The sequence below is a fragment of the Ustilago hordei genome (genome assembly GCF_900519145.1).
Source record: "Ustilago hordei strain Uho2 genome assembly, contig: UHO2_contig_01, whole genome shotgun sequence".
Taxonomy (NCBI): Eukaryota; Fungi; Basidiomycota; class Ustilaginomycetes; order Ustilaginales; family Ustilaginaceae; genus Ustilago; species Ustilago hordei.
The window spans coordinates 1,578,110-1,605,256 of NW_024545270.1; the positions used below are offsets into that span (position 1 = coordinate 1,578,110).

A 27,147-nucleotide genomic window follows, 5' to 3' on the forward strand; every position below is an offset into this window, starting at 1 on the left:
CAATAGCTGTCACACAGTTTGATAGTCACCGAGTATCTCGACAGACCGACCTGGGTTTCAGGCGCGAGACCCCTGACACCAAGCTACCTCTGGATGGAGTGTCCACAGTGGTCAGTCAAAATCTGCAATAGCACAACCCCAATCACAGATTCAAGCAAGTAAAGTCATAAGGACATCACTATGGCATAACTTGACAAGAATCATAATACTACATATACAATCACATATCTCGACAGGATCTGCAATAGGAGCGGCCTTACTACAGATCTCAGGTTTCAGGTGCATGACCTCTGACAAGATCAATTGAGTAAGATCTACTCGGTATGTTTCGACTAAAAGTAACCAGATGGCTTCATACTGGTGGGTCTTGGCTGACCACCTTGAACACTCTGTTCAGAGGTTGTGTGGCATGTCTGTTATTCTCTGGAGAGAGAGTAATACACTCTCCTTTACAGTATGAGTGTTCATAGTACTGTTGCTAATGCTCTTCAACATCACCTGGACCATGATATGCCTATTGCCTACAGAGGACAGGAGTTACTGGACTGCAGGTGTTGGACACTGCCTACAATAACTGACTGGACTGCAGATGTTGAGCAACACTGCCTACAGTGATGAACTGGACTGCAGGTGTTGAGGAACACTGCCTACAGTTGATGTCCGACAGTGATACAACACACATGTTCGAGATGTCATTGCAAAGCTCTGCTATTGCAATGATATGAGTCAGGTAAAGAGTAGAGTGGATGAGGATCCACTCGTATGTTATGGTGAATTGAGAGTATTTATGTGTTTGCTCGATGTTGCCTGCGACACCTCTCCTGCTCCTTCTGAGGAGGGTTTTCGCCTCCTCCTGACACTACTTTTGTACTGTGTGCTGACTCCATCAATGCTGCTACTCTACTGCCTGGACAGGGTGTTGGTTTGGGTGACACCCCCTCTTGCCTCTATGCTCCACGTTGCCTGTTGATACATGTTGATCTCTCCGACACTGCTCTTCCTCCTTATGGTTAATCCCCAGTCTTCTCGACACAGCTCCCCCTCTCTAACTGGCAACCATCTTCCCCTTCTTATCTTGTGAATCCCTTGGTCGCATGCCAGACCTTATTGTCATGCTCCCTGATCATGTGGTCACCCCTGTGGCTGGCCCTGTGTGATGGTATGCATGTCCCCCCTGAGTGGTAACCATCTGTGTGATACTGAGCTCGGTCCCCTTCCTTGATTGTTTCCCACATGCTCTCTTGTCTTCCCTGCTGGGGAAACTCCTTCTCTGATCCTCCCATTGTTTCAACGTGATGAGCTACCCATTCTACACCAATGGTGCTTTGTCAGTGTGTGCTTGGTGAAACATACTGGGTAGGCTTGTTCTGATCAATCCTAGCAAGATTACTCAAAACTGCAGTTCTTGGTTGAATCCACAAATCATATGCACCACTATCCCAATCAAATCATCAACCCCTGATGCTCGCTTCAGATCATTCTGCGCACACTTCCTGCGCCGACCCTGTGACACATTGCATCTATCTTACACCTGTACGAAAGGAGCTAGAACGTAGCCCGGATGAAGTGGTGTATTGCATAAACTTCAACTGATTAAGAGTCTGAAGTCACAAGCTGGACAACTACCCATCATGGTGGAAGAAAACGAACCCCAAGCTAGCACTGGCAAAGCTGCCAAGAGATCCAAAAGGACTAAGAAGGTCACTATTATCTGACAGCCACAGGCCAAGAACACTGCCAATGATGACAACGAGATTGATGATGACCCCAAATCTGAGTTGGATGATGATGATATTGGTAAATGATACAGTTTTCACACCTTAAGCAAACTCCTTGAACTGGTACCCAAGCTTACCACCCAGAACTATTACAGCTGGAGTGCTCATGTAAAGTCTTTCCTCTGATTGGTACCCTACACCATGGAACACCTCAAAGGAATGTATGATGCAAATCACCCAAAATGGAGTTGCTCATTTGATGATGCATTGATGAATGCCTTATGTGGGACCATCAACACCATAGGCGAATGCAATGTAAACTACCTTCTCCTGGACATAGTAAGAGAGTATTGTCATGGGTCTGGATGCTCAAGAAGCAGGAGGGTCACTGGTTCATATGGAAGGAGCACAGGTATCGAAGACCTAGTCGATACCAGTAGAGAGCATGGTTGTAGTGCAGTCTCCATGGAGACCATGGACTCCTATGGACTCACATGCAAAGGAGAACTGAGCCACATGCGAGGAAGGCCAGGCACAGCCACGAGGAGGACCAAGCTCAAGGAGCAGGCACAGCCATGAAGAGGACCAAGCTCAGATGGTTACCACTCAGGGGCTCGAGAGACAAGAGTCATAGGACACTGGCAAGCAGGTCCTGAGGAAGAGGAGCAGTGTCGAAGGAGTCAACACCAGGTCATGAGGAGGAGGAGCAGTGTCAAACGAGTCGACACCAGGTCATGAGGAGGAGGAGCAGTGTCGAAGGAGTCGACACCACTCAAGAGGCACAGGGGTGCCAAGCAGGAGAGGCCCCTGAACGGTACTCGATGAAGAAGGTACTCTCTGGAGAGAGAGCAGGAGCAGCATCACTGGTGATGCTGTGAAGAGGTATATAACCATGCTTTCTCATCATCAAAGGTCGAGTGGATCCTCATCCACTCTACTCACCATAACTAGTTATCACTTCAGCATAAGTATATATTAGTTTCAGTCAGCATAGCAGCAATCTATCAAGGTTGCTCCTCATCATAGTGTGTGTGTTGTATCACCACTACCTGACGTCCGAAGGCACCCATAGCAGGTTAGCAGTCCAGATCAAGATAGAACCGAAGGCAGTAGTCCACTGCAGTCTGGGGATCACTTCAAGCATCAAGTCAACACACTGGACACTTGTGTTGACACCACCAACCTTATCACCAACACCATCAACCTCATTATCATCAACACCCACCAACCTTATCACCAATGACATCAACCTCATCATCATCAACACTCACACCAGACCTTGGTGTCATCATAGCATTGATATTGATCATGCCGAGCTACCCCTGAATGGAGTGTCCACAGAGGTCAGCCGAAACCTACAATAGTATATACAACAAACGCCACCTGCTGTCACTGCGTAACTTGATAGTCACCAATACCGAGACAATAGCTGTCGCACAGTTTGATAGTCACCGAGTATCTCGACAGACCGACCTGGGTTTCAGGCGCGAGACCCCTGACAAGTATCTCATGTTCCATCAAGTCTGGAACAAGATAGAAGCAAGATTAGGCAACAAAGCCACCAGGACCTCCTGCCAGCTTGCCCTGATCACCCAGCTGGGTGATGTCAAGATGTTCCATTCTGATGCTTGGAAGCTGATACAAGAAATTAGAACTATCCAAACCAAAGGAAGCATCCTGGGAAGACCATTTGCAGATGACACCTTATTCTTGGCCCTCCAGAAATGTATGATTCACCACCCATTGTTCAGGGAAACAGTTGCCATGGTCCATCAACTTAGCTTCGAGGTGCTAGCCACTGCACTTAGCACATGCCAATTGGCATTGGAGAGCACCCCCACCCAGAAGTTTGATCCCCAAGAAGCTCATGCTAGGACTGCTGGCAATGGTGACCAAGATGGATTGGTTCAAGAAATTGACAGCAACAATGGTGGCAAAATTGCAAAGACTGCAAACAGACTGCAAAAGTTCTGGTGTTTCATATGCAGGCAAGTTGGACATGGGGAAAGAGAATGCAATGCATCTGTTAGCATCCTGAAAGACTCCCCACTCACCAACTCCAACTAGGAAGCTTGGTGTTCCCTCACTCCAAGTTGGAAGAAGGCCCTGAACCCAAAAGAAACAACTTGTTGGATTCTGGATTCAGGAGCCAGTTTTCATATGATCAATAACTATGGCACACTCGTTAATCCAAGAACCTGCCAAAAGCATATTTACACTGCCAGAAGAGAGGTTTTGGAAGCGAGTGCTGTAGGAGATACTAGCATATCAACTCAGTATGGAGATATACTACTCCAGAATGTTTTGTATGTTAAGAATCTCAATGTGAATTTATTGTTAACCAATGCATTAATGGATGAGGGAGCACAAGTGATTCTAGACCATGCTGGTGGACAGATACACCTGGTGAATGGAACATTACTCAAGATATCGAAGAACAGCGAGCATTGTGTCAGAGGTCACGCGCCTGAAACCTGAGATCTGTAGTAGAATCGCTTCTATTACAGATCCTGTCAAGATATGTGATTGTGTGTGAGGTATTGCAATTCTCGTCAAGTTATGTCATAGTAATGTCCTTATGACTTTACTTGCTCAAATCTGTGATTGAGGTTATACTATTGCAGATTTCAACTGACCACTGTGGACACTCCATCCAGAGGTAGCTTGGCATGATCAATAATGATATGAGTTGTACTAACACCAAGGCCTTGTGTGAATATGATTGTTTGGTGGCATCGACACAAGTGTCCAGTGTGTCGACTATTGCTTGAGGTGATCCCTGGACCACAGTGGACTACTGCCTTTGGTTCTATCTTTATCCGGACTGCTGGTTTGCTATGAACTGCCTTCAGATGTCAGGGAGCAGTGATACAACACATGTGCTACAATGAAAGGCAATCTACTTGGTTGCAACTATGCTGACTGAAACTAACATGTACTTTATGCTTGAAGTAATAACTAGTTTATATGGTGTAGAGTGGATGGCGATCCACTCACTTGTTGTGATGAGGAGCATGGTTATATACCATGCCTGCAGCATCATCTGCAATACTGCCCCTCCTCCTCATCCCTCCTATCCATCCTTCTTCGAGCTAGGTGTCAATTCCCTTGACACTGCCCTTCCTCCTCATAACCTGTTTGCCAGTGTCCTTGTCACAGCTCTTCTTCCTCCCACTGGTGACAGTTCTCCTGGTCTTCATCTTGTGACCCCCTGAGTGGTAACCAGCTGCATGCTTCTGAGCTCAGTCCCCTTCTTGGCAACACTTGGTCCTCCTTCACATGTGAATTTTGCTGTATGATCATCTTTGCCACTGATCTCTGTGGAATCTGCCACATGATCACTACTACTACTGATCTTGGTGGAATTTGTAATACTGCCCTTGTTTGTGCAGATCTTGCTGGGATCTGTCATAGCACTGTTTCTACCACAGTTCTCAATGAACTCTGCTGCAAACCCCTCAATCTGCCTGATTCCAAGAATCCTGCACTCCCTTCATATGAGTTGATAGATCTTCTTACTTCTTGCACATCCAGGCCCATGACATTACCCCCCTCTTAAGAGCCGAGCTCCGTCGAGGCAAGTCCAGCATCATGTCTGGACTATACTACCACCTTCCTTCGCCATCTGATTCCTTATTCAACGATGGCTTCTTCACCTTACCAGACCCGGTCTAAGACCACTGCTAATGCCCCTCCTACTGAGGTGGCGGCAACTTCCTCCTGACGTTGCCAGGTTGTACTTTGGGTGCATCCTCGCGAGGACACCACTGCAGGAGCCAATCCTCCTGCCTCCCCAATCCCAGCCCATTGTCATGGGGGGGGATGCGCAGAAGCTAGAAGATCCGTCAAGCTCATATGAAGGGAGCACAGGAATCAAGGGATTGGGCAGATTGTGGGATTTGAAGCAGAGTTCACTGAGATCAGTAATAGTACCGACTCTATGACAGATCTCATCGAGTTTGGCAGGAAGGAGGATAGTACTACAAGCCCAGGATCGGCTCAAGGGAAGATGGTACTATGGATCACACCGAGATCAGTGATATGAGAGGGGGTATGGTGGATTCTGCCAGAATCAGTAATAGGAGAGATCCTATCACAGATTCCATGGAGATCAGCAATAGGAACAGGTGTACCATGAGCTTCCATGGGGGGGAGCAGGACCAAGCGCTGCCAAGAGGGGGACCAAGCTCAGGAGCATGCAGCTGGTTACCACTCAGGGGCACACAAGATAGGGGACCATCGCTGGTTGAAGGAAGGAGAGCTGTGTAAGAGAAACTGGTGAGGAGGACAGAAGGAGGAGGAGCAGTGTCGATGGAGTTGGCATGGCTCAGGAAAGACAGATGGGACAATGCAATGAGGAGGAGGGGTCTCATTGAAGACTCCTGTGAAGTACTCGACACAGAAGGTACTCTCTGGAGAGAGAGCAGGAGCAGTGGCACTGGCACCACTGTGAAGAGGTATAAAGCCATACCTTCTCGTCACTAGTGGTTGAGTGGATCCTCATCCACTCTATACACCATAACAACTAGTATTACTTCAAGCAAATAAGTATCATTAGTTCACAGTCAGCATAGTAGTAATCAAAAGATTGCTCCTCATTGAAGTGCATGTGTTGTATCACCATTTCCTGATGTCCAAAGGCAGTTCATAGCAAACCAGCAGTCTGGATAACAATAGAACCGAAGGCAGTCATCCACTGCAGCCTGGGGATCACCTCAAGCACTAGTCGACACACTGGACACTCATGTCGACATCATCAATCCATACTCACACCAGACCATTGGTGTCACATCAAGTTCACTTAGAGTCATATCGTATTTTGATTGTGCCGAGCTACCTCTGGATGGAGTGTCCACAGTGGTCAGTCGAAATCTGTCATAATGTCAATACAACTACAGATTCCAATGAGAAAAGTGACAGAGACGGCTCTGTTGCATATTTCACTAGGAAATGTAATACCATTAGCGCTGTCGCATAACTCAACAGAATCGGTGATAGTATCAATACTACTACAGATCTCAGGTTTCAGGCGCGCGACCGCTGACACGGTGCTACAGGGACCCCTGTATAGTACTCGACGAAGAGGGTACTCTCTGGAGAGAGAGAGAGAGCTGGAGCAGTGTCGCAGGCAACACTACGAAGGATGTATATAAGCATACCTTCTTGTCATAAGTGGTCGAGTGGATCCCCATCCACTCTACACCATATAAACTAGTATTACTTCAGCATATAAGTACTCATTAGTTTCAGTCAGCATAGTAGTAATCAATAGGTTACTTCTCATTGTAGCACATGTGTTGTATCACTGCTCACTGACGTCCGAAGGCAGTTCCTAGCAAACCAGCAGTCTGGATTAAGATAGAACCAAAGGCAGTAGTTCACTGCGGTCTGGGGATCACCTCAAGCGATAGTCAACACACTGGACACTCATGTTGATGCCACCAATCACATTACCAACAAGATACTCACACTAGACCTTGGTGTTACCATACTCACATATTGATATTGATCATGCCGAGCTACCTCTGGATGGAGTCTCCACAGCAGTTAGTCGAAATCTGCAATAGCATTACCACAACTATGTCAGAGGTCGCATGCCTGAAACCTGAGATTGGTAGTTGTATCAATACTATTACCGATTCTGTCGAATTATGTGACAGCACTTGTGGTATTGCAATTCTTCATGAGATATGCAGTAGAGCTGTCTCTATTACTTTTCTTGCTCGAATCTGTAGTTGTGATGATGCTATTGCAGATTTCGACTGACCACTGTTGGACACTGTGTTCAGAGGTAGCTTGGCATGATCAATAACTATGTGAACTTGCTGATGACACCAAAGGTCTGGTGTGAATATGGATTGGTGGCATCGACACAAGTGTCCAGTGTGTCAACTATGCTTGAGGTGATCCCCAGACCACAGTGGACAACTGCCTTCAGTTCTATCGATATCCGGACTGCTGGTTTGCTAAGAACTGCCTTCGGATGTCAGGAAACAGTGATACAACACATGCACTTCAATGAGGAGCAATCTATTGATTGCAACTTATGCTGACTGAAAACTAATGAGTACTTATGTTTCTAAAGTATTGACTAGTTATATGGTGAGTAGAGTGGATGAGGATCCACTCAACCATTAATGATGAGAAGGTATGGCTTTATACCTCTTCGCAGTGCTGCCAGTGCCACTGCTCCTGCTCTCTCTCCAGAGAGTACCTTCAGCATCGAGTACTTCACAGGAGTCTTCAAAGAGGCTCCTCCTCCTCATTGCACTGTCCCGTCTGTCTTTCCTGGGCTGTGCTGACTCCATTGACACTGCTCCTCCTCTCTATGTCTTCCTCGCCGGTTTCTCTTACACTGCTCTCCTTCCTTTGACTGGCAATGGTCCCCCTTTATTCCTATCTTGTGTGCCCCTGAGTGGTAACCAGCTGCATGCTCCTGAGCTTGGTCCCCTCTTGGCGGCGCTTGATCCCACTACTTGCATGTGAAGCTTCACCACACTATCATCCTTGCCACTGATCTCTGCAGACTCTGCCATATGATCATGACTACCACAAATTCTGGCAGAATTTGTGGTACCTCCGTCCATCATACCAATCTCAGTGAGATCTGTCATAGAGCTGATTCTATGACAGATCTCGGTGAATTCTGCCACAAATCCTACGATCTGCCCGATTCCCTGATCCCTGCGCTCCCTTCATATGAACCAATGGATCCTCCAGCTTCCTGCACATCCAGGCCCATGACAAACTACAGATTCGAGTGAGAAAAGTGATAGAGATGGCTCTATCACATGTTTCACCGAGAATCGAAATACCACTAGTGTTGTCGCATAACTCGACAGGATCTGTAATAGTATCGACACTACTACCGATCTCAGGTTTCAGGCGCGCGACCGCTGACAGACGCTTCTATTGCCAATCCCACAAGAGGAGGACAACAGACAAGGAAGGGTTGCCACCTGATGTGGGAGGGGCCCTACATGACAATGAAATCGGCATAAGAAGATGGGTGCTGGCATCAGGAGGTAGATGAAAGGGGGAGCACTGCCACTGGGATGAAGTGGGGTGACTCTATCAATGATGAAGTGACACTAGCTTTCCTCAACCACAAAGGAGCGGGAGAAGCAGTGCTCAACGAAGAGGGTACTCTCTGGAGAGAGAGCTGGAGCAGTGTTGCAGGCAACACTGCAAAGATGTTATATAACCATACCTTCCTGTTGTAGTAGTCAAGTGGATCCTCATCCCCTCTACACCTTACTCTTTACTAGCTCTAACTTTCACATGAGTATATTTATTAGTTTTGTCAACAGTTGCAATTGCAGAGCATTGCATCTACTTAGCACATGTGTTGTATCACAAGCTACTTGACGCCATCCGAAGGCAGTACATACTGTGGTCCGGCTCCCTCGATCATTAGAACCGAAAGCAGTCGTCCACTGCGGTCCAGGGATCAACCAACTCATCGACACACTGGACACTCGTGTCAAGTCAAACACATTCGCAGACCTTGGTATCATCTCAAGGAGCCTATTGGATATTGATCGTGCCAAGCTACCTCTGATGGAGTGTCCACAGCAGTCAGTTGGAATCTGTGATAACTCCCAGTTATAAGCTATTTGAGTGAAAAGGAGTATAGTAGGCTTTGACAACAGATTCTGGCAGGAACAGTAATAGAAGGCCTCTATGACAGATTTTGCCGAGATTGGATTTAGTCGACCTTCACCACATATTTCGGGTTCTAGGCACATGACCGCTGACAGGTGGTAGAAAAGACTGGTGTAGAGGAGTGGGGCTGGGGCTGGCTTGTTGCTGATGGTACACACATCAATCTTGTGTGGAAGCCAGTGTAAGCGGTCGTGTGCCATAGACTAGTTTTGGGTGTTATTTGTTCAGTATAGATGGGGTTGATTGAGTAAGGTCTACTTGGTATGTTTTGACTTAAAACATAACCAGACATCTTCGACTGGTAAGTCTCAGCTGACTGCCTTGAACACTCCATTCAGAGGTTGTGTGGCACATATGCTCTTTGTTGGAGAGTGAGTAATACCCTCTCCCTACAGTATGAATGTTCACAGTACTGTTGATAATGCTCTTGGACATCATCTGGACTGCAATATGTTAATTGCCTACAGAGAATGGGAGTTACTGGACTGCAGGTGTGAGTCACCACCTACAATAACTAACTGGACTGCAAGTGTTGAAGAACACTGCCTACAGTTGAGAACTGGACCACAAGTGTCTGGAAGACACTGCCTACAGGTGATGCCTAACGGTGATACAACACACATGTTTGAGGGTCATTGCAAGAGCACTGCTATTGCAATGGTATGAAACTAAGAGTCAAGTAAGTAAGTAAGTAAGTAGTGTGTAGAGTGGATGAGGATCCTGTCAGCGGTCGCACGCCTGAAACCTGAGTTCGGTAGTAGTGTCGATACTATTACCGATTCTGTCGAGTTATGCAACAACACTAGTGGTATTTCGATTCTCGGTGAAACATTTGATAGAGCCATCTCTATCACTTTTCCCGCTCAAATCTGTAGTTGTAGTATTGCTATTACAGGTTTCGACTAACTGCTGTGGACACTCCATCCAGAGGTAGCTTGGCACAATCAATATCAATATGTTGGTGGTGATCTTGTGATGACACCAAGGTCTGGTGTGAGTATCTTGTTGATGATGAGGTTGTTGGCATCGACACAAGTGTCAGGGGTCTCGCGCCTGAAACCCAGGTCGGTCTGTCGAGATACTTGGTGACTATCAAACTGTGCAACAGCTATTGTCTTGGTATCGGTCTCAACAAGCTAGTCATTCGGCAACTATCAAGTTGTGCAATGACTGTGGGTGGTGTTCATTGTATATACTATCATAGGTTTCAGCTGACCTGTGGACACTCTGTTCAGGGGTAGCTCGGCATGATCAATATCAATACATAGGTTATGATGACACCAAGGTCTGGTGTGAGTGTTGATGATGATGAGGTTGATGGTGTTGGTGATAAGGTTGGTGGTGTCAACACGAGTGTCCAGTGTGTTGACTGATGCTTGAAGTGATCCCTGGACCACAGTGGACTACTGCCTTCGGTTCTATCTATATCTGGATCACTGACCTGCTATGGGTCACCTTCAGACGTCAGGTAGTGGTGATACAACACACACACTATGATGAGGAGCAACCCTGATAGATTGCTGCTATGCTGACTGAAACTAATATATACTTATGCTGAAGTGATAACTAGTTATGATGGGTGTAGAGTGGATGAGGATCCACTTGACCTTTGATGATGAGAAAGTATGGTTATATACCTCTTCACAGCATCGCCAGTGATGCTGCTCTTGCTCTCTCTCCAGAGAGTACCTTCTTCATCGAGTACTGTACAGGGGGGCCCCTCTAGCACCACTCCTGTCCTCCTTGAGCTATCGACTCCTTCGACACTGCTCCTCCTCCTTGCTGTCCTGCTTGTTTGGCACCCCTGTGCCTCCTGGGCTGTGTCAACTCCTTTGACACTGCTCCTCCTCCTCAGGACCTGCTTGCCGGTTTCCTATACACTGCTCCTTCTCCTTTGACTGGTGACGGTTCCTTTGACTCTTGTCTCTCGAGCCCCTGAGTGGTAACCATCTGCATGCTCCTTGAGCTTGGTCCTCTTCATGGCTGTGCCTGCTCCTTGAGCTTGGTCCTCCTCATGGCTGTGCCTGGCCCTCCTCACATATGGCTCAGTGCTCCTTTGCATGTGAGTCTGTAGGAGTCCATGGTCTCCATGGAGACTGCACTATGACCATGCTCTCTACTGGTATCGACTAGATCTCTGATACCTGTGCTCCTTCCATATGAACCAGTGACCCTCCTGCTTCCTGAGCATTCAGGCCCATGACAACAAGTGTCCAGTGTGTCGACTATCACTTGAGGTGATCCCCAGACCGCAGTGGACTACTGCCTTCGGTTCTATCTTTATCCAGACTGCTGGTTTGCTATGAACCACCTTCGGATGTCAGTGAGCAGTGATACAACACATGTGCTACAATGAGGAGCAATCTATTGATTACTACTATGCTGACTGAAAACTAATGTATACTTATGCTGAAGTGATAACTAGTTTTATATGGTGTGTAGAGTGGATGGGGATCCACTCGACCATTTGCAATGAGAAGGTATGGTTATATACCTCTTCGCAGCATCACCAGCGACACTGCTCCCACTCTCTCTCTCCAGAGAGTACCCTCTTCATCGAGTACTGTACAGGAGTCTCCAATGAGACTCCTCCTCCTCATCAAGCCTTGTTGCTCCTGTCCTTCCAGAGCAGTGTCGATGGAGTCGACACTGCTCTTCCTCCTCATGACCTGTTTGCTGGTGTCCATCACACAGCTCTTCTTCCTTCAACTGGCAACGTTTCTCTTATCCACTATCTCCTAAGCCCCTGAGCAGTAACCTGTCTGCATGTCTCTGAGCTCGGTCCCCATCTTGGCAAGGCTTGGTCCTTGGCCCAGTGGAGCTTGGTCCCCTTTGTATGTGAGCTTGGTCCGTCCTGCATGTGAATCATTGTATGGACATCCTTGTCACTGATCTCCATGGAATCTGTCACATGATTGTGCTTGCTGCAGATTCTGGTGGGATTCGTGATATTGATGATGCTCATGCCAATTTCACTGAGATCTGTCATAGAGCTGATTCTACTGCCAATCTTGGTGAACTCTGCTGCAAATCCTATGAACTGCCCAATCCCTTGATTCCTGCACTGCCTTCATATGAACTTCGGTTCTTCCTTCTTTCTGCGCATCCAGGCCCATGACAGATCCACTCATATGCTATGGTGAAATGAGAGTATTTATGCATTCGATTGGTGTCACCTGCAACACCTATCCTGTTCCTCTTGAGGGGCCTTTGTCCCCTGTTCAACACTGTCTCTCCTGCTGGCATCAATCCCATTGATGCTGCACCCCTACCATCTGCACAGCATAATGGTTATGCAACACTGCCCTTTCACCTTCATGCTCCCTTTCCACTTGATGATGTGTGACAACCCCTTCAACACAGCTCCTCCTCTTTGTTTAACCAATCTGTTCACCATTTCCTTCTCTCTTCACTGGCGACCACCTTCCTGTCCTTATCTTGTGAGTCCCCTTAGCCACCTGTTGGACCTTGTGACCAAACCCCTTGATCATGCAGTTGCCCCCTGTGCTTGGTCCTGTGTGGCTATACACATGCACCCTTTGAGCAGTAACTGTCTGTGTGATGCTGAGCTTGGTCCCCTGCTCCTACATGTGGTTATCTCCATATGCTTCTCCTTCTAATGCCAGTACCTTCCTTCCTGAATCTCCTGGTACTTGCTTGTATTGGCCGATTTGCTGAGGCATGCTGATCCAGCTGATTCCAATTGATCCTCATGAGATTAACCTGGAACCCAGAGTTCAGTTGATCTCATAAATCATATGTGCTACCAGCCCACTTAGCTCTGTCAATCCCCAATGATTTGGTGCTGATCAACTTGGCATACCCTTCATATGTTGATCTGCTGATCCTGCACAACATTACCATGAATGCCATCAGTCAATTTGGTGCATCCTTCTTGCGCTGGCCCGCTGGCCCTGTGACACCATCCATCCAGACATCTGCTATGCGGTCAATACACTCGCGTGGCACATGTCTCGACCAAATGAAGAGATGATGCTGGCAGCACTATGTGTTGTCAAATATCTGAACCAGACCCAAGACAACATATTGCATATTGGCAGAGCAGAAACAATTGGAAATGCCATCAAAACCTATACAGATGCAAACTGGGCTTCAGACCCTAATGCTGATCAGAAGAGCACTTCAGGCTTGATAGTAAAGGTTTTCAGCAGCATTGTCACCTGGAACTCTCATATCCAGAGGTGCATGGCCAGCTCAGCAGTTGAGGCAGAATATATTGCCAGTTCAGTTGCCACCAGGGAGGCCTTATTCCACAAGCACCTTCTCCATGGACTTAGATTTGGAGACCATACTCCTATCATCTTTATGGATAACACAGGCTGCATTCAAGTGGCAAGGGACCAAGCCATGCATTCCAAACTCAAGCATGTTGACACAAAATACCATCTCATCTGAGATCACATACAAGAAGGAGATATCGTGATTAGGTATGTTAAAACTGGAGACAACATTGCTGATTTCCTCATGAAACCCATTTCTGGGAAACTCCTATCACACACCTGTACTCACCTTGGAATCATTAATGCAGGATTGTATGGTTGCTCTGTTAGTGAGGAGGGGAGTTGAAGCATGTGACACCTTGGCGATTGATGCATTCAAATGCAACCTTTGCTGAGCCCACACACCAAATTGCCAACTTCACTCACTTGGACTAAGTGCATTGTCCAGGCCAACTGTCGAAGCCCAAGATGCCAGTCACCAGGCAGCTGGTGTTTACCTCCTCAACCTCACACTCACTCTCCCATGCCATTGCCTTATTGGCCCTTAGCATAACACATGCACATGAGAAGGATTGAGACATATATAAGCACCTGATTCAACATGTACCTAGAATAGTATTACTCATCGCAATCGACACTTGTGATCATTGACTTTGATGCACTTCCGATTGATCTCGACGACGCTCTTTAACTTAAAATCAATGCAATCGTCACAATCCTGACTCGCTTTCCGAGATATGTTTGTTCTTTTTGAGATATGCGATTGCTGATGAAACTCCTACAAATACAATGAACGACACGACAGTGGATGATGATGCTGTGAAGGTAGAGAGATCACTTGTGAGACTTCTTCTTCTGCTTCTTGCTTGGTGAAGAAGCCGCAATGCTTGTCTTTTTCGATGGTGTGGCGGGAGCAGTCTTTGGCGTCTTTGGCTTGTCATACCCCTCGAACGGATCCATAGCTGGTCGCTTCGTCTTGTTCGACAATGAGGTGCCCGTGCCTGCTGCAGTTGCTTCCTTCTTTGACGGTGTTGCCACTGCCTCTGCCTGCTCTACTTCCTTCTTCTCTACCTGCTTATCCTTCTTCTCAGCACTTTCATCGTTGAACTTCGTATGCTTCCCAGGCGTAGAACCAGGCTCACCAGCCAATGCAGCCCTAATGAACCTCCCTGCAGCACTCCTATCCACCTTCGTGCCCTTCTCGCCCTGGGCAGCAGGTTCCTTCTCATTATCCTGCACCCGCTTGATCTTGCCGAAATAGCTTTTGACTCTTTCCAACTCTTGCATCACTGGATGATTCATCGGGTCGACACCTTTTGTTTTCAGCAGAATCCAAACGAGATCCATAAGTACGTATGCGACAGAAACTTGCATTCGTGCAGCATCGAGTCGGCCATGGAGCTCATCTTCGGAGGCGTTTTGGGTGGTGGAAGAGTTGGCTTGGAGTGCGGAGTTGAGTTGTTCGTAGTTGTGTACTAGGAGAGGTTGAAGAATGTTCGAAAGGTCGGTGAAGGAGGAAGAGAGAGTTTGTAGCGTGGGTAGTGGGCTCTGCCGTAATGATGACATCATTGGCTATGCTTTTGCTTGTGAGTGATGAGCGGAGATTGGCACTTTGATGCGAAGAGGTGGAGAAGGGTTCGAATGGTGTTGATGGAGCGAAATTTTGGAATGCAGCCAAAAAGTCTCCAAGCGCTCTTCCGACTGCCGAGAACAAGGTAGAGAAAACTCTCGCGCGAGTAGTGACAGATGAGATAGTCGGTTCGAACTCCGACGCAAGAAGCTACAGCCGAAGCTGTCACAACCTAATCAAAGAGTGCCAACTCAAAAAAACCAAGCAAGCTCCCCTTTGTTCTTCCCGGCCTTGTGAGAATGCATTCCATATTACAGCAACCTTGAGATTCTTCATAAAGTCACGGATACGCCGATGGAGTGGATGTCTGTGGGGAGGCGCAAAAAAGATTCTCACGATGGATGAACAAAGGGGAATAATAAACTGCGGGAGCGGCCCGAGCGTCTTACTAGCGTTGCCTGTTGCAGAATGAGCCGCACGACTGTTCCCTTTGTTCTTCCTTATCGTCACATCATGCAAGAGGAAGTGGCACGACTACGAGAAACCGTAGACACCGAGAGGCATTGGAGTTTCTGACTGCGGATGAAGTTGCGGAAAAAAAAAACACAAAGGGAGTGCTTCAACCCACCTTCTTGCTCATTTCCGCCCCCCTTTTTGCGGGCCGAACAATTTCCCTTTGTATCTCGTTTCAGCGTCAACGCAGCTCGTCATCGCATGTGATAGGGTCGAAGGGATCCAAGCTCAAATGTCCCCTCTGTTACCTCCTTGGACTATGAGATGAGCCTTGTTCCGCACGATGAGCGTCGCTTTCATGCTCCCAAACAGTCATGTATTCAAAGCCAAAAAAGTGTGATACAGAATGGTGTGATATTTCCAAAAACAAAGCAAAAATAATACAAAGCGTGCTTCGGATCAACCGAAAGCGGCAGAAAGGCTGTTGGAGCTGAGATTCTCCCTTCTAGGCACGAAAGGAATCTGTCCCATCGCATCGTAAGGCGGGAACATCTGCTGTTTCGAAGCGGGAAGATAAGAGTTGGTCTGACCGCTGGCCTGTGCCAGAGCCTCGGACGCGAGAGAAAGGGCAGTTTTGCGCTCTTCAGGCACCGGATAGCACGTGTCGATTGATCCGCTCTCGTTGTTGTCTTTGAGTGGCAAAGCAGAACAAAGGGCTTGTTCAGTGTTTGTGTCAAGGGCTTTATGCGGGCACCAGAGAGAAGACTTACTAATGTAAAGCGCCTCAGCGGGCAATTTCTGAGCAGCGCGTTTGGGCAACGCTTTGACTTTTCGCCCGCCTCTCGTGTTGAGGGAAGGGCTTTGTTGCAACTGGTACTGCTGGAAAGGATCGTGCTGCACCAGCGAACCATTGCTACCGAAGGAACTGAAGCTGTTATCCGCCGTAGAACACATGCTCAGCTCCGGAGTTGACTCCAAGACGGAAGTGCTGTCCATCGAAGGTGCCTTGCTAGCCCGCTGTTTTGCTTTCCTCGGCTTCGTCTGTGTCTTGGTTGCTGTCTTCGTCTGTGTCTTGGTTGCTGTCTTGCGTGCTGGAGATCTGTTTGCTGCGGTAGTGACTGCTCGTGCTTGACCCGTCCTGGGAGGAGACTTCTTGTTCGCGGCGACGAGATCGTATACCCAATCACCAACCTTCTCTTTGACACCGTACTTGATCCAACTGATCATACTATTCCAATCGTCTTCAAACTCTTCCTTGTCTGCTGGTGTGAGGTGGCCGAGGTTTTCGCGAAGAAGGTCATCGAGATTGCGCACGAGAGAAGATTGTGTTGCTATGGAGCGTGCTGAGGGGTTAGAGGTAAGCATCTTGGCTTGGACGAGAAGCTTCATTCTGTTGCGATCGTTGCGGGCAAACTTGCGAACGATCTGGGACCAGCCAGATCGTCGGCGCGCGTTGATGAACCATAGTGTGAGTTGCTCCACGCTGAGCAAGGTGCGCTTCTTGAGAGGGGAACCGGGCTGGAGGACGGACTCGTTGGTTACCCGGACGAGGGCTTCTTTGTCTTCTGCAGTTGGATAAGGGTCGTGTAGGGTCGCGAGGAAGTGCTTTCGCATGTGATATGACGGCAACATTTCGGACAGGTCAACCGAATGCTTCACCGAGCGACTAGAGATTTGGATGCTGAGGAGGGTATTTGCTTCTCTGCTCAGTTCTGCGCAGAGCGACGCACTTGATTCTTCCAAGCATAATCTTGCTTCTGCTACCAGCTGGATCCTTCTGGCAGCCTGGTTGATCTTTCCAACCTGATCGAGATCTTTGCAGCCATTGACTAGGCTTTGCAGGGTGCTTGGTGTAAATTGAGACAGCTCGGAAATCGCTTCCACGCCAAAACCTCCAGCGCTTCTAAGGAGGCCATCCTCGATGTCTTGAAGGGTCCGGAGGAGCTCTGAAAAGGTGAAAGAGGTAACAGGCATGTCGGCAGTTCTGAAAAGATGATGGAGGGTCTGAAAGCAAGAGCAACTGTGTTACAACGGGTTAAGTACTACTCCTCGAGGGATCACGCGCTTTGCAACCTGCTTTGAGCCAGCGAAATTCCTTCGTGCGGCCGACCTGGAAAATCACGTCAGTTCAGATACCTACGCTGCCTGTTTCGCAGTTTCCCTTTCTTCCTCAATCATCTCTCTGAATAATGACTTCACCGACCATGCTAGAGCAAATCCACGAGCTAGCCGTCCAGATTCACGACGTTCTACCGCCTGCCGCTTCAATGTCTACATTTCCATCAGACGGTGACACTGTCGAGAGTCTCAATCTGCAGTGCCCCCAACGCGATGAATTAAGCAAAGATTTGCTCCAACTCGATCTTTCAGCTGAAGGTCAGCGTAGATTATTCGACATCTTCGAGCACCACATCTCCGGTCTACGATTAGCCTTTGAAGAAGGCTACAGAGAGGCGGTACTCACGCTGCGAAGCCGAGGCAACGATGATGGTGCATTCTGTCTTAAGTTCAGGCAAAGCCTCGCCCGGAAGTTCGGTGGCCAAGCACGGGACCTTTGGTCCGCAATGGTACGAGAGGCTCTCAGGTGCTGCGCCAGCAATGAAGATGCTCGGCACCAAAGCGATAATGTATTGACATCTCAAGCTGTGACAAGCAGTAAAGTTTACACTCACAAGACCAGCCGCGGGCACGACTCTGACGCAGTCCGCGTCCTCGAACAAGCCTTCCAACACACACCGAACATCACGCAAGCCGAAAAGTATCGACTGGCTGAAGTCACCGGACTCAAGCCAAAGCAGGTTACCATCTGGGTCAGTAAAGCTTTGTCCTGTACCGCGACTCTCGCTATAATCTTTCACCGATGCGTGTGCACGACCAATGTCAATGATGACCATAATTTAGAGAGGGAGTCCAGACCTATCGACGAGGGAGTGATTCTCTTGTCTGTAGCCCGCGGACAGTGACTTCATACGACATAGTTTTCAGCCACTCGTTCATCTAATGTGCTGTACCAATGAAGGATGCGATTACTGACCGTTTGTATTCCCTTCTTGTTCTGATCCCCTTTCTACAGTTTCAAAATCGCCGCAATCGCAAGGGCCGAAAAGGATCCAAGACCGAGCCAACCACGCCCCCTCAACATTTCGACCTGCATCCCGAACAGCCTCACACACCTTCTTCCCCAACCACGCGTGACTTCACCCTCTCAGAGAAGAAGCGCAAGACATACGGCGCACTCGGTCGCGGCTCACCTTCCCTTTCCGTCTCTGACTCGGACGACTTCTCCCTCAACCTCAAGAAGCCTCGTCTTCCACGTGCCTGCTCCACCACAAGCGAAGCGTCAGCTTCCTCCCTCGAGCTCGAAAAGTCTTTCACCTCGTGGGGCAGCCCTTCCTTGCGATCGACTAGCTCATCCTCTACCTCAAGCAGTCAAAGCGACTGCTTCGACAGTCCTGGTAGGGCCCATAATGTCTTCCGCCTCATCAATCCGCTCAAGTACGAAGGTCATGCAAAGCAAGACATGCCCGCTGTCACTATGGCGACTCCTCCACACCCCACCTATGCTGGCGTAGGGCAGGAACAGAGGTCGCCCTTTACCAGCGACAATGTCAATTTGAGTAATGTTTCTCAACAGCAGCAGCTTGGCTTCCACACTGACTCAGGCGAGATCAAGCTCAACTTTGGTGACCTGCAGTTCAATCAAGAGGCTTTGCATAAGGGGTTGAGGGAGAGTATCCAAAAAGCGCTCGATATCTCTGCTATGCGACAGGCTAGTGAGAGAAGCGCTGCGGGAAGCTCTTGGGCCATGATGGAGAGTACGGCGACGGGCGACGATGGATGGGTGGATGAGGACGAGGCTCCCGTCCCACCTTTTTGCAACACTCCTGTGGACCAGACTGCGATCGAACAGCGCCAGCCGCTATCGTTCGGCATGTCTTTCCAGCAAAACCAGCCTTCGAATCAGCTCGCGAGTAGCTGCAGCAACACGACCACAGACAGCAGCTTCTCCCTCGCTGACGAGAACGACTCCTTCGATCTAAACCAATTCTTCGAGTCTGCCGCATCTGCTCCAGCCACCTTCCTGCCTTCTTCAAGCCCGTTCGTCCCTCACCAGCAGTATTCCCCTCAAGCGCCCCTCGTCCAGACCGCTCCCACTATCGCTGGTGGCATGGACGCAGCCAACTCATGCCTTGACTTCGAAGTAGAGATGTCTGACATCCAGGACTATCTAAATAGCTCGTTCCTCGCTCCTGCTCCCACACAGGCTTCGATAGCGGGTGTGGATGGAGAAGGTGCGATTGCGGGTGGAAGTCAAACACAGGTGCAAGGAGGCGAAGCGCCCGCACAGTTCTATTTGAACTTTGATCTTGGTTCGGAGATGTTTTTCCTCGAATAAGAGGCGGCTTGTTACGTCTCCAACTTTGCCTCGAACAAGCTCGATGGTCGGGGTGGCCTGTCTTTTTGCTTCTTATACCTTCAAACTGCCCTCGTTTCGGTTCTTGATTGTTCTTTGGATTTCTCGTATATCGTCTCACGCTCGTGTGCTCCGCTCGCTATCATTTGCTCGTTTTCATCATCATCATGTGCTAAATCTCATCGTGTTCTTATCATCGTTCCGTGTTTCCGCAATCAAGTCTCGTTCCTCGATCTCCTCTACCCCTGCTCACTTGCCAGGCTCGGACTGTCACAGACCGCTTCGAGATAAATTCTAGTATGATATTTGAGATGTATGCAAATGCTATACAACGAACGAGTGAAGTTAGAGCAAAGGCTCATGCAGAGCATTTCCATTGGCTTCACCTTCAACTTTCTCCTCCTCAATACCCTTCTCCCACTTCGCCCTCGCCTCATCCCTCCTCTTCTTTTCCTCCTCTAGCATCTCCGCCGACTTGAAAGCGTTTGCCAGGGGAAAGGCTTCCCTTGCCTTGCCATCAAATTCGTCCTCCTTAGCCGCATCGATCTGTGCGAGGAGGGTACGGGCTTCGATGGTGGTCTCCAACGCATTGTTTCTGACTCGCGGACCGGTGAGTTGAGCCTGTGAGATAGCGGTTGGGAGGTTTAGCAAGAGGGAGGAAGCTTCTTCAGGACGACCCAAAGAGATAGCTGCGCGAGCGTTGTCGAGCATAACTTCGGGTTTTGACGCGTGAGGGGATTGTAAAGCTTCCGCGTAGAACGTAGCTAGTGGCTTTTCAGCAGGAATAACTTCCACCAGTGCACTTTCGATGACGCTTCCGATTGGTTTAGGTGCCCCCTTCAAATCTGGCAGCTGACTCTTTAATCTTACAACCAAATCTGTTGTCTCGCCTCCGAGCTTGTGCAAGTGCACAACGGCCCTGGTGGCAAGCAACCAATTCTTCTCCCTAACACTAACCTCAAACACACTCCTCCATGTTTCTTGCTTCTGCGGCGCGTGCTCTTGCATGAACCTCAACCATTTATGCGCCTGCTTTAACGGCAATTCCGCCACCGACTTGAACAAGTCCAACCCTTTCGGATCAGGATCTGGTTTTGGTCCCTCATCATCGACAGCTTCGCCATTAGCAGCAGCTTCTTCTGCCTTTTTCTTCTTTTCTGCCGCCTCCGCTTCCGCCTTGGCCGCCTTCTTTGCCTCTGCCTGTCTCTGTTTCTTCAACAATTTCTTCTTCTCCGCCTCGCTCAACCCAGCTAGAGCTGGATCTTCTTCCTCTCCCTTCTCCTCCTCCACAAAAGCAGGTGTATCAGGCTTATCATGCAACCTAGAATAAAAACCCACCGCCTTCTCCGCCGCCCCAATATACGCAGGATGAGCTCTCAACCGATCCTCGAACCGCACCAGATTCACATAGGAACGAAGAGTCATCTTCCGCATGCAATAAGAGTGGAAATCCAACTGATCATCCCAAAACTCCTGGAACGTCCTGTCCAACTGCCCCAGTCTTTTGAATGCCATTGCATAATTTCCGGTGCGTTCGAAAGCATCAGCTTCTTCGGCAAGGTACCAAAGAGCCTGCATTTCGTTCAGGTCGTATGTGGGTGAGGGAGCGTCTGGTTTTGTGAACAGGCCAACGATCTTTTCGGCCTCAGGGGTGTCGTTTGTGCGGAGTAGGTATTTTGCGGCTTTGGAGTTCAAGAATCGGTCTTGGCAGTCCAATAAGCGGGCGTCAGTCATGGCGGCAGAGGCGCCAAGGAGATCACCGGCTCGTTTGAGGATTCGAGCTCGAACCATGTGCAATTCGGGGAGGGTGGATGAATGGGAGATGGCGGAATCGATGTAATAGAGTGCGAGGGTGGAGGAGCCGATGAGGGAGTAGTGCTGGGCGAGGTAGTAGAGGGACCAGAGATAGGAGGTTGGTGGGTCTGTGCCTTCTGGGGAAGGGGAGGTGGTGGGTGCCCAATCGAGTCGGAGGGTTTCAACGATCTTTTCGAGTGCGGCTTGCTTGGCTGAGTCCTGGTAGAGTGATTTGAGATCGGAGAAGAGAGAAGGAACGCCTTTGACGAGTGCTGATTTGACATAGGCTATAGCTTGAGTTTTAAAGTCATCACCCGTAGCATGGATGAGAGCCAGACGTTTAGCAGCAGTAGATTTGGGATGGTCGGCTTGTAAACCCTTGAACACTTCCACCGCTTTGTCCTTCTCTGCGGTCGAGCCATCCTCCTTAGTGATCCCAAGAAGACTAAGCAATCCACCAAAGTACCTCTTGTTCTCCGGATTGGACTTGATCAACTCCCTCCACAGCTTCTCAGCCTCATCCTTCTTCCCCAACCCAGCCAAACACCTCGCCTGAGCCTCCTGCATCCCCCTCAGATCCACAATCCTTTTCTTGCTCTCCTCCATCAAATCCAACGATTCCTGAAACTTGCCTTGCTCCTCCAACACACTCGCATGATACAGCAACACTTCTGAATGCTCGTAACTCCTATCCGGAATATCGCGCATCACATTCTCGTATCCCTCCAACACCCTCACCGCTGCCTCCAGTGATCCCGCCAAATGGTGCGCAACCGCCAACCCAATCCAATTGATCCTCAAATGAGGCTGCATCCTTAACAGCGTCAACCTATTCTCCACCATCGGAGGGTAGTTTCTCAACTGCAACTGCAAAAATGCCGATTCCCTCAACAAATTCACATTTCCACCACCTTCAATCCGCAGTGCTTGGGTGTAACACTTTATCGCTTCTTCATAGTTCTTATCCTGACGATGCAGAATGCCGAGAGCGTGCCAGCAGATGAAAGAGGTTAGGTCGAGGCGAACTCCCTTTTTGGCTAATTCGATGCCTTCATTGCGACGATGGGTTGAGCCGAGGAGAAGGCCCTTCATGGCGACGGTTTCTCCATGGTCGGGGAACTTTTTGAGGATGGTGTCGGCGGTTTTGAGACCGAGTTTGTACTTTTTGGTTTCGTATTCTTGGATGAGCCGCTGGAAGAGGGTGCGCTCCTTGGTGGGGAGTGCGGCTCGTTTTGGCGGCATGGTGGGCGAGCTTTTGTCGGGAGCAGGTGAAGTGCTCTTGCTGCTCGATGCCGACAAAAGGTGGTGCTGAATGTCGCGAAAGGTGAAGTGATGGTGATAGAGAAAAGTGTAAGAAGAACCGAGCCGACCCGTGACGGAAGCGTTGTGAGTGGTTGCTGTCCGTGCAGCGTCAGAGAGAAGCAGATCTTCCGATTTTCAAGAAGAACCCGAAAGTGCCAAAAGAACACACAGACAGCACAGCGCAGTCCAGCTTGCAGGTGATCGCTTGACTGTGGCCTTCTGTGTGGATTTAGGATGTCTCTCTCATTTTCTCGGGCCTCGCATAATGTTCGATCGCAGTTAAAATAACAAATCGGATTTCTCGGCCCGTGAGCGTTTGACCTCCACGCGGGCAACAGCTGCTGTTCCCGGGTCCAGCGATGCACCCTCAACAACCAGTCACATGGCTGCAGCCACCATCCACACTCACCACCATCTCTTTCTTTCACCCAATACCGTTCTGCTGTTTCTGCTTTCCGGCTCAAAGGGTGCCGTAACATAGACTCTTTGTGTCTGTTTAGCCAAAATAGCTTCCTTCACACCGGCAGCAGCTGTGCAAGCTGCAGCGCCTTCCAGTTCCGCTCTGCACCACACCCCTTCTTGGCCGCAGTATAACGATCCACCTCCTTCATCCTTCGAGCCTTCCAGCAACCTTTATGCGGGGGTCAAAACTAGGCAGAGACATCATATCGCCGATCCGATCGTAGCTTCGGGTGCTCAATCCAGCTCGGTCGCCAACGGACCTGTTCGACGCACAGCCGCTGCAGCAGGACATACAAAGAACGTTTTCTCCGTCTCTACAGAGCTTTGGGCTAAACGACTCATTGACATGGCTTCACCTTACCCAACAACGAATGGGAACGGGAACGGAAGTGGGGCGGGGGCAGGAGCGCCAAGAGAAGTCATAATTGGAATAGGAACAGTGTACGACCAAAACGCATTTGGATCAGGCCCTTACTCTCGAGTCAATACCGATGATGGATCACAACCCACACTTTCACGATCACATTACTTCTTGTCGAGGGATGAGATCTTGAAAGGCGTAGCGAATCGATTTGTCCATTCCAGCGCCTATCTTTGGTTCTATGCTGGTATGGCCCTTGCTTCGCTCCTTACCGTCGTAATCAGCTTGACATCCGACTGTCCCGGCACCTTGTTCTATGGTTTGGAGTTAGCAATCAACCTCCTTCTCATTGCGGAAGTAGGCATCAGATTAGTAGCATTCGGCAAACAATTCTGGAAAAGCACGTACAACATCGTCGATCTAGGCCTTGTGTTACTTTGCGCCCTTACGCTATTGGTCATCTTTTTCCATCACGAATGCTCGCCTTTCCGCCGCGGATCTACCTACCCCGGCGATGACGAAGATACACCGAGAGGCGGAAGGTCAGGTAAAGGCGAGGAGCTGCTAGACTCGCTTCTTCTGATTGGTAGGAATGTCATACAGGCGTTAAGGCTGGTTTCGATTGTGAGGAGGTCGGGGAGCAATGTGACGAGTAGACCAACGAGAATTGAGATCGGGAATAGACCTTATTCGTTGGATCTAGATTTGGAAGATGAAGGTGCGATGGCAAGGGATAGAATTAGGATAGGAGAGGAGGAAAGAGCGCCGCTGTTCGATGCTGATGATGATGAGTTGTAGTCAAATTTTTAATCGATTTCGTGTAATTCAAGGTCGTTTCTGCTGCAGGTTTTCTCGCTTTTGCTTTGCTTTGCTCAACAGCTTCACGCAGATCATTAGTGAGCGAAGAGCATATTGTTCAATTACGTCGGCCCGCCAATCTTTGAAAAACTATATAAAAGTATCAGAACAACAAAGCAAAACTATATAAATGGGCTTTGCGGGATCCCCTAGCATCTAGTGCTTCTCGCGAGGATGATGGTTATGCTGATACCCAGATCCACCAGCAACGCTTTCGTATCCAGGAGGACCTGCACTGCTCTGATAGTCATTGTAGTGGTTGTTTTCTTGATGGCCATACGCTTGTCCTACTGCTGCAGATGAAGATGGTTCGCCTCTAGCTGCATCATCGTAGTGTCCTGATGGTTGGTAGGAGTGATACTGTTGATGTTGTTGTTGCGATTGGTGATCGTATGCAAAAGATGCGTATTGGTTGTATCCATCGTGAGTCGCCTCGTGATTGTGGGATGATGCTAAGCCAAAACCGTCATCGACAGTACCCTGGCGACGCTCGGCGGATGAGCCGGCTGCAGCATCGTCATAGACGATCTCTTTTGGTTCTGCGCCTTCGTGCTGTGGAATGACAGGCAGATTGCGTGGACCGCGCATGCGAGAGCCGGATGCACCAGCGGCTTCGTTCGACTGTGCGTGGAAGCCAGATGAGGAAGGACCAAAGGTAGCTCCTGAGTATTCGGTGGGATGGCCGTACTCTCCAGTGGGTTGGCGATGTACGCCTCCACGCTGGCTGAACTGACTTCCTTGACCAGCAGATGATGAGGCAGGGATCACATTGCCATACGAGTCGTACTGTTGCTGCGACTGGTACTGGTTTTGTTGGGAGTAGTCGTGCATGGGTGGTGGAGACGAGACCTGAGGATAAGAACGAGGTGCAGGTGTGAGCGAAGATGTGCCGTCCAGACCATCGCGGTATGGCTGAGGTCCAGGGCTAGGAACGTAAGTAGCTTCACTGCGGGCGTTGGACATGTGTGAGGGAGTAGGCATGCCGCTACCAGCACCGTTGCCGACAGAGGAAACGGTGTTCTGCCTCTGAGCAGCGATATTGTGGGCACCGTGACCAGCCGAGTTGTTCAGCATAGGTGGAGAGCTGGAGAAGTCCTCCGCTCGGCTCCTTTGAGCTTGCCTTCTGCCATAGCCCTGACCGACGCCGTTAATGAACGAACCACCAGCAGCCGCTCCAACGCCAGCGGCGCCTGCACGACCAACACTGTTATTAGTCGAGTAAGCGAGGCCAGGCTGCTGGTGATTGGCACTATTATCGTATGCCCCTTCGTCGTAGTCTTTCTTAAGCGGCATCTCGTACTCGGTCTCGTACTCGGCAAACTTGGGAAGATCGCCTCCCCTACCGTTTCTGTCCAAGGCAGCCTGTCTGCGCTTCCTGTCTGCTTCAGCATCGAGTGCATCCATTCGCATCTGATCCGCGTAGCGATCTTGCATGGGAGCAGCTGGGCGTGCTCCATAGGTGTCGGGAGGAAGATGCGGGTCTTTGACACAGTTGCGCCTCCTTCGACTGCAGATACCGCAGCTGAAAGCACAGCCGGCGAGGAACATGAGGATCCATGCTGCCAAGGCCATCCAGATGGCCATACCGAGACTAGCACGAGCGCCATTGATCGAGTTGATGCGCTGTCTCGCAACGATGAACAGAGCGAGATCGAGACCGAATGCGACGATGGTGATGAATGCGCCGATACCAGTGACAAAGGTGCCAAAGCAGTTGGTGGAAAGCTCTCGGCAGTGCGAGATGAGACCAAGCAGCACCGAAACAACAGCGAAAGCGAGAGCAACTGGATGAAGAACGAGAGTGTATGTGAGACCTTTGATGACGGCGCCTGTGTACCTGCCAGAGATGACCTGAATGCCGAGAAGCTGGTTGGGGTCGAACGAGTAGCCTAGGGTGGGGTTGCTGCAGGTGTCGCCAATGCAGTAACCCAAGGTACCGAATTGTGCGACTTGACCATTTTGAGAACCGCCTCCACCGATGGTAGCTTCAAGGAAGTAGATGGATTTGATTATGGGAGTGGAGATGGTGACGAGACCGAGCAAGATAGCAGCGACCAAGGTGAGCAAAGTGCCCGGGGTGGCGGGCCGAATCATGATGACGATGGTGATGACCTCGACGGGTTAGGATAGCTGGCGGCTATTCGCTTCAATGGCCATGATGAAAATGAGATGGCTGTCTTGCTGGCTTGCAATTTGACGTGAGAAAAGAGTCTATTGGGCGTCAATCGCAACAGCCATGAACCCTTCTCAGCTGCAGCCAACTTGCACAAAGAAGCTGTGAAGTGGGGGTTAGAGGGTGTGCATCTCGG

General features: G+C 49.4%; 6 protein-coding genes across 6 annotated transcripts; 2 read left to right on the forward strand and 4 right to left on the reverse strand.

Annotated features, from left to right (window-relative positions):
* Positions 1–14,458: 14,458 nt before the first annotated feature.
* UHO2_00443 (uncharacterized protein) lies at positions 14,459–15,190 on the reverse strand (the record flags this gene model as incomplete). The annotated part of the gene is made up of 1 exon (XM_041557063.1): positions 14,459–15,190. The coding sequence occupies one exon, from the start codon at positions 15,188–15,190 to the stop codon at positions 14,459–14,461; it is 732 nt and encodes a 243-aa protein (XP_041412997.1).
* A 916-nt stretch (positions 15,191–16,106) lies between these two features.
* On the reverse strand, positions 16,107–17,621 carry UHO2_00444 (putative b mating type locus, bE1 allele; the record flags this gene model as incomplete). The annotated part of the gene is made up of 1 exon (XM_041557064.1): positions 16,107–17,621. The coding sequence occupies one exon, from the start codon at positions 17,619–17,621 to the stop codon at positions 16,107–16,109; it is 1,515 nt and encodes a 504-aa protein (XP_041412998.1).
* A 230-nt stretch (positions 17,622–17,851) lies between these two features.
* On the forward strand, positions 17,852–20,043 carry UHO2_00445 (putative b mating type locus, bW1 allele; the record flags this gene model as incomplete). The annotated part of the gene is made up of 2 exons (XM_041557065.1): positions 17,852–18,457; positions 18,721–20,043. 2 exons carry the CDS (start codon positions 17,852–17,854, stop codon positions 20,041–20,043), a joined length of 1,929 nt encoding a protein of 642 aa, XP_041412999.1.
* Positions 20,044–20,406: 363 nt separating this feature from the next.
* Positions 20,407–23,097, reverse strand: UHO2_00446 (uncharacterized protein; the record flags this gene model as incomplete). Its single annotated transcript, XM_041557066.1, has 1 exon — positions 20,407–23,097. One exon carries the CDS (start codon positions 23,095–23,097, stop codon positions 20,407–20,409), a length of 2,691 nt encoding a protein of 896 aa, XP_041413000.1.
* A 419-nt stretch (positions 23,098–23,516) lies between these two features.
* Positions 23,517–24,778, forward strand: UHO2_00447 (uncharacterized protein; the record flags this gene model as incomplete). The annotated part of the gene is made up of 2 exons (XM_041557067.1): positions 23,517–23,629; positions 23,713–24,778. The coding sequence occupies 2 exons, from the start codon at positions 23,517–23,519 to the stop codon at positions 24,776–24,778; spliced, it is 1,179 nt and encodes a 392-aa protein (XP_041413001.1).
* A 216-nt stretch (positions 24,779–24,994) lies between these two features.
* Positions 24,995–26,932, reverse strand: UHO2_00448 (uncharacterized protein; the record flags this gene model as incomplete). The annotated part of the gene is made up of 1 exon (XM_041557068.1): positions 24,995–26,932. The coding sequence occupies one exon, from the start codon at positions 26,930–26,932 to the stop codon at positions 24,995–24,997; it is 1,938 nt and encodes a 645-aa protein (XP_041413002.1).
* Between the last annotated feature and the right edge of the window lie 215 nt (positions 26,933–27,147).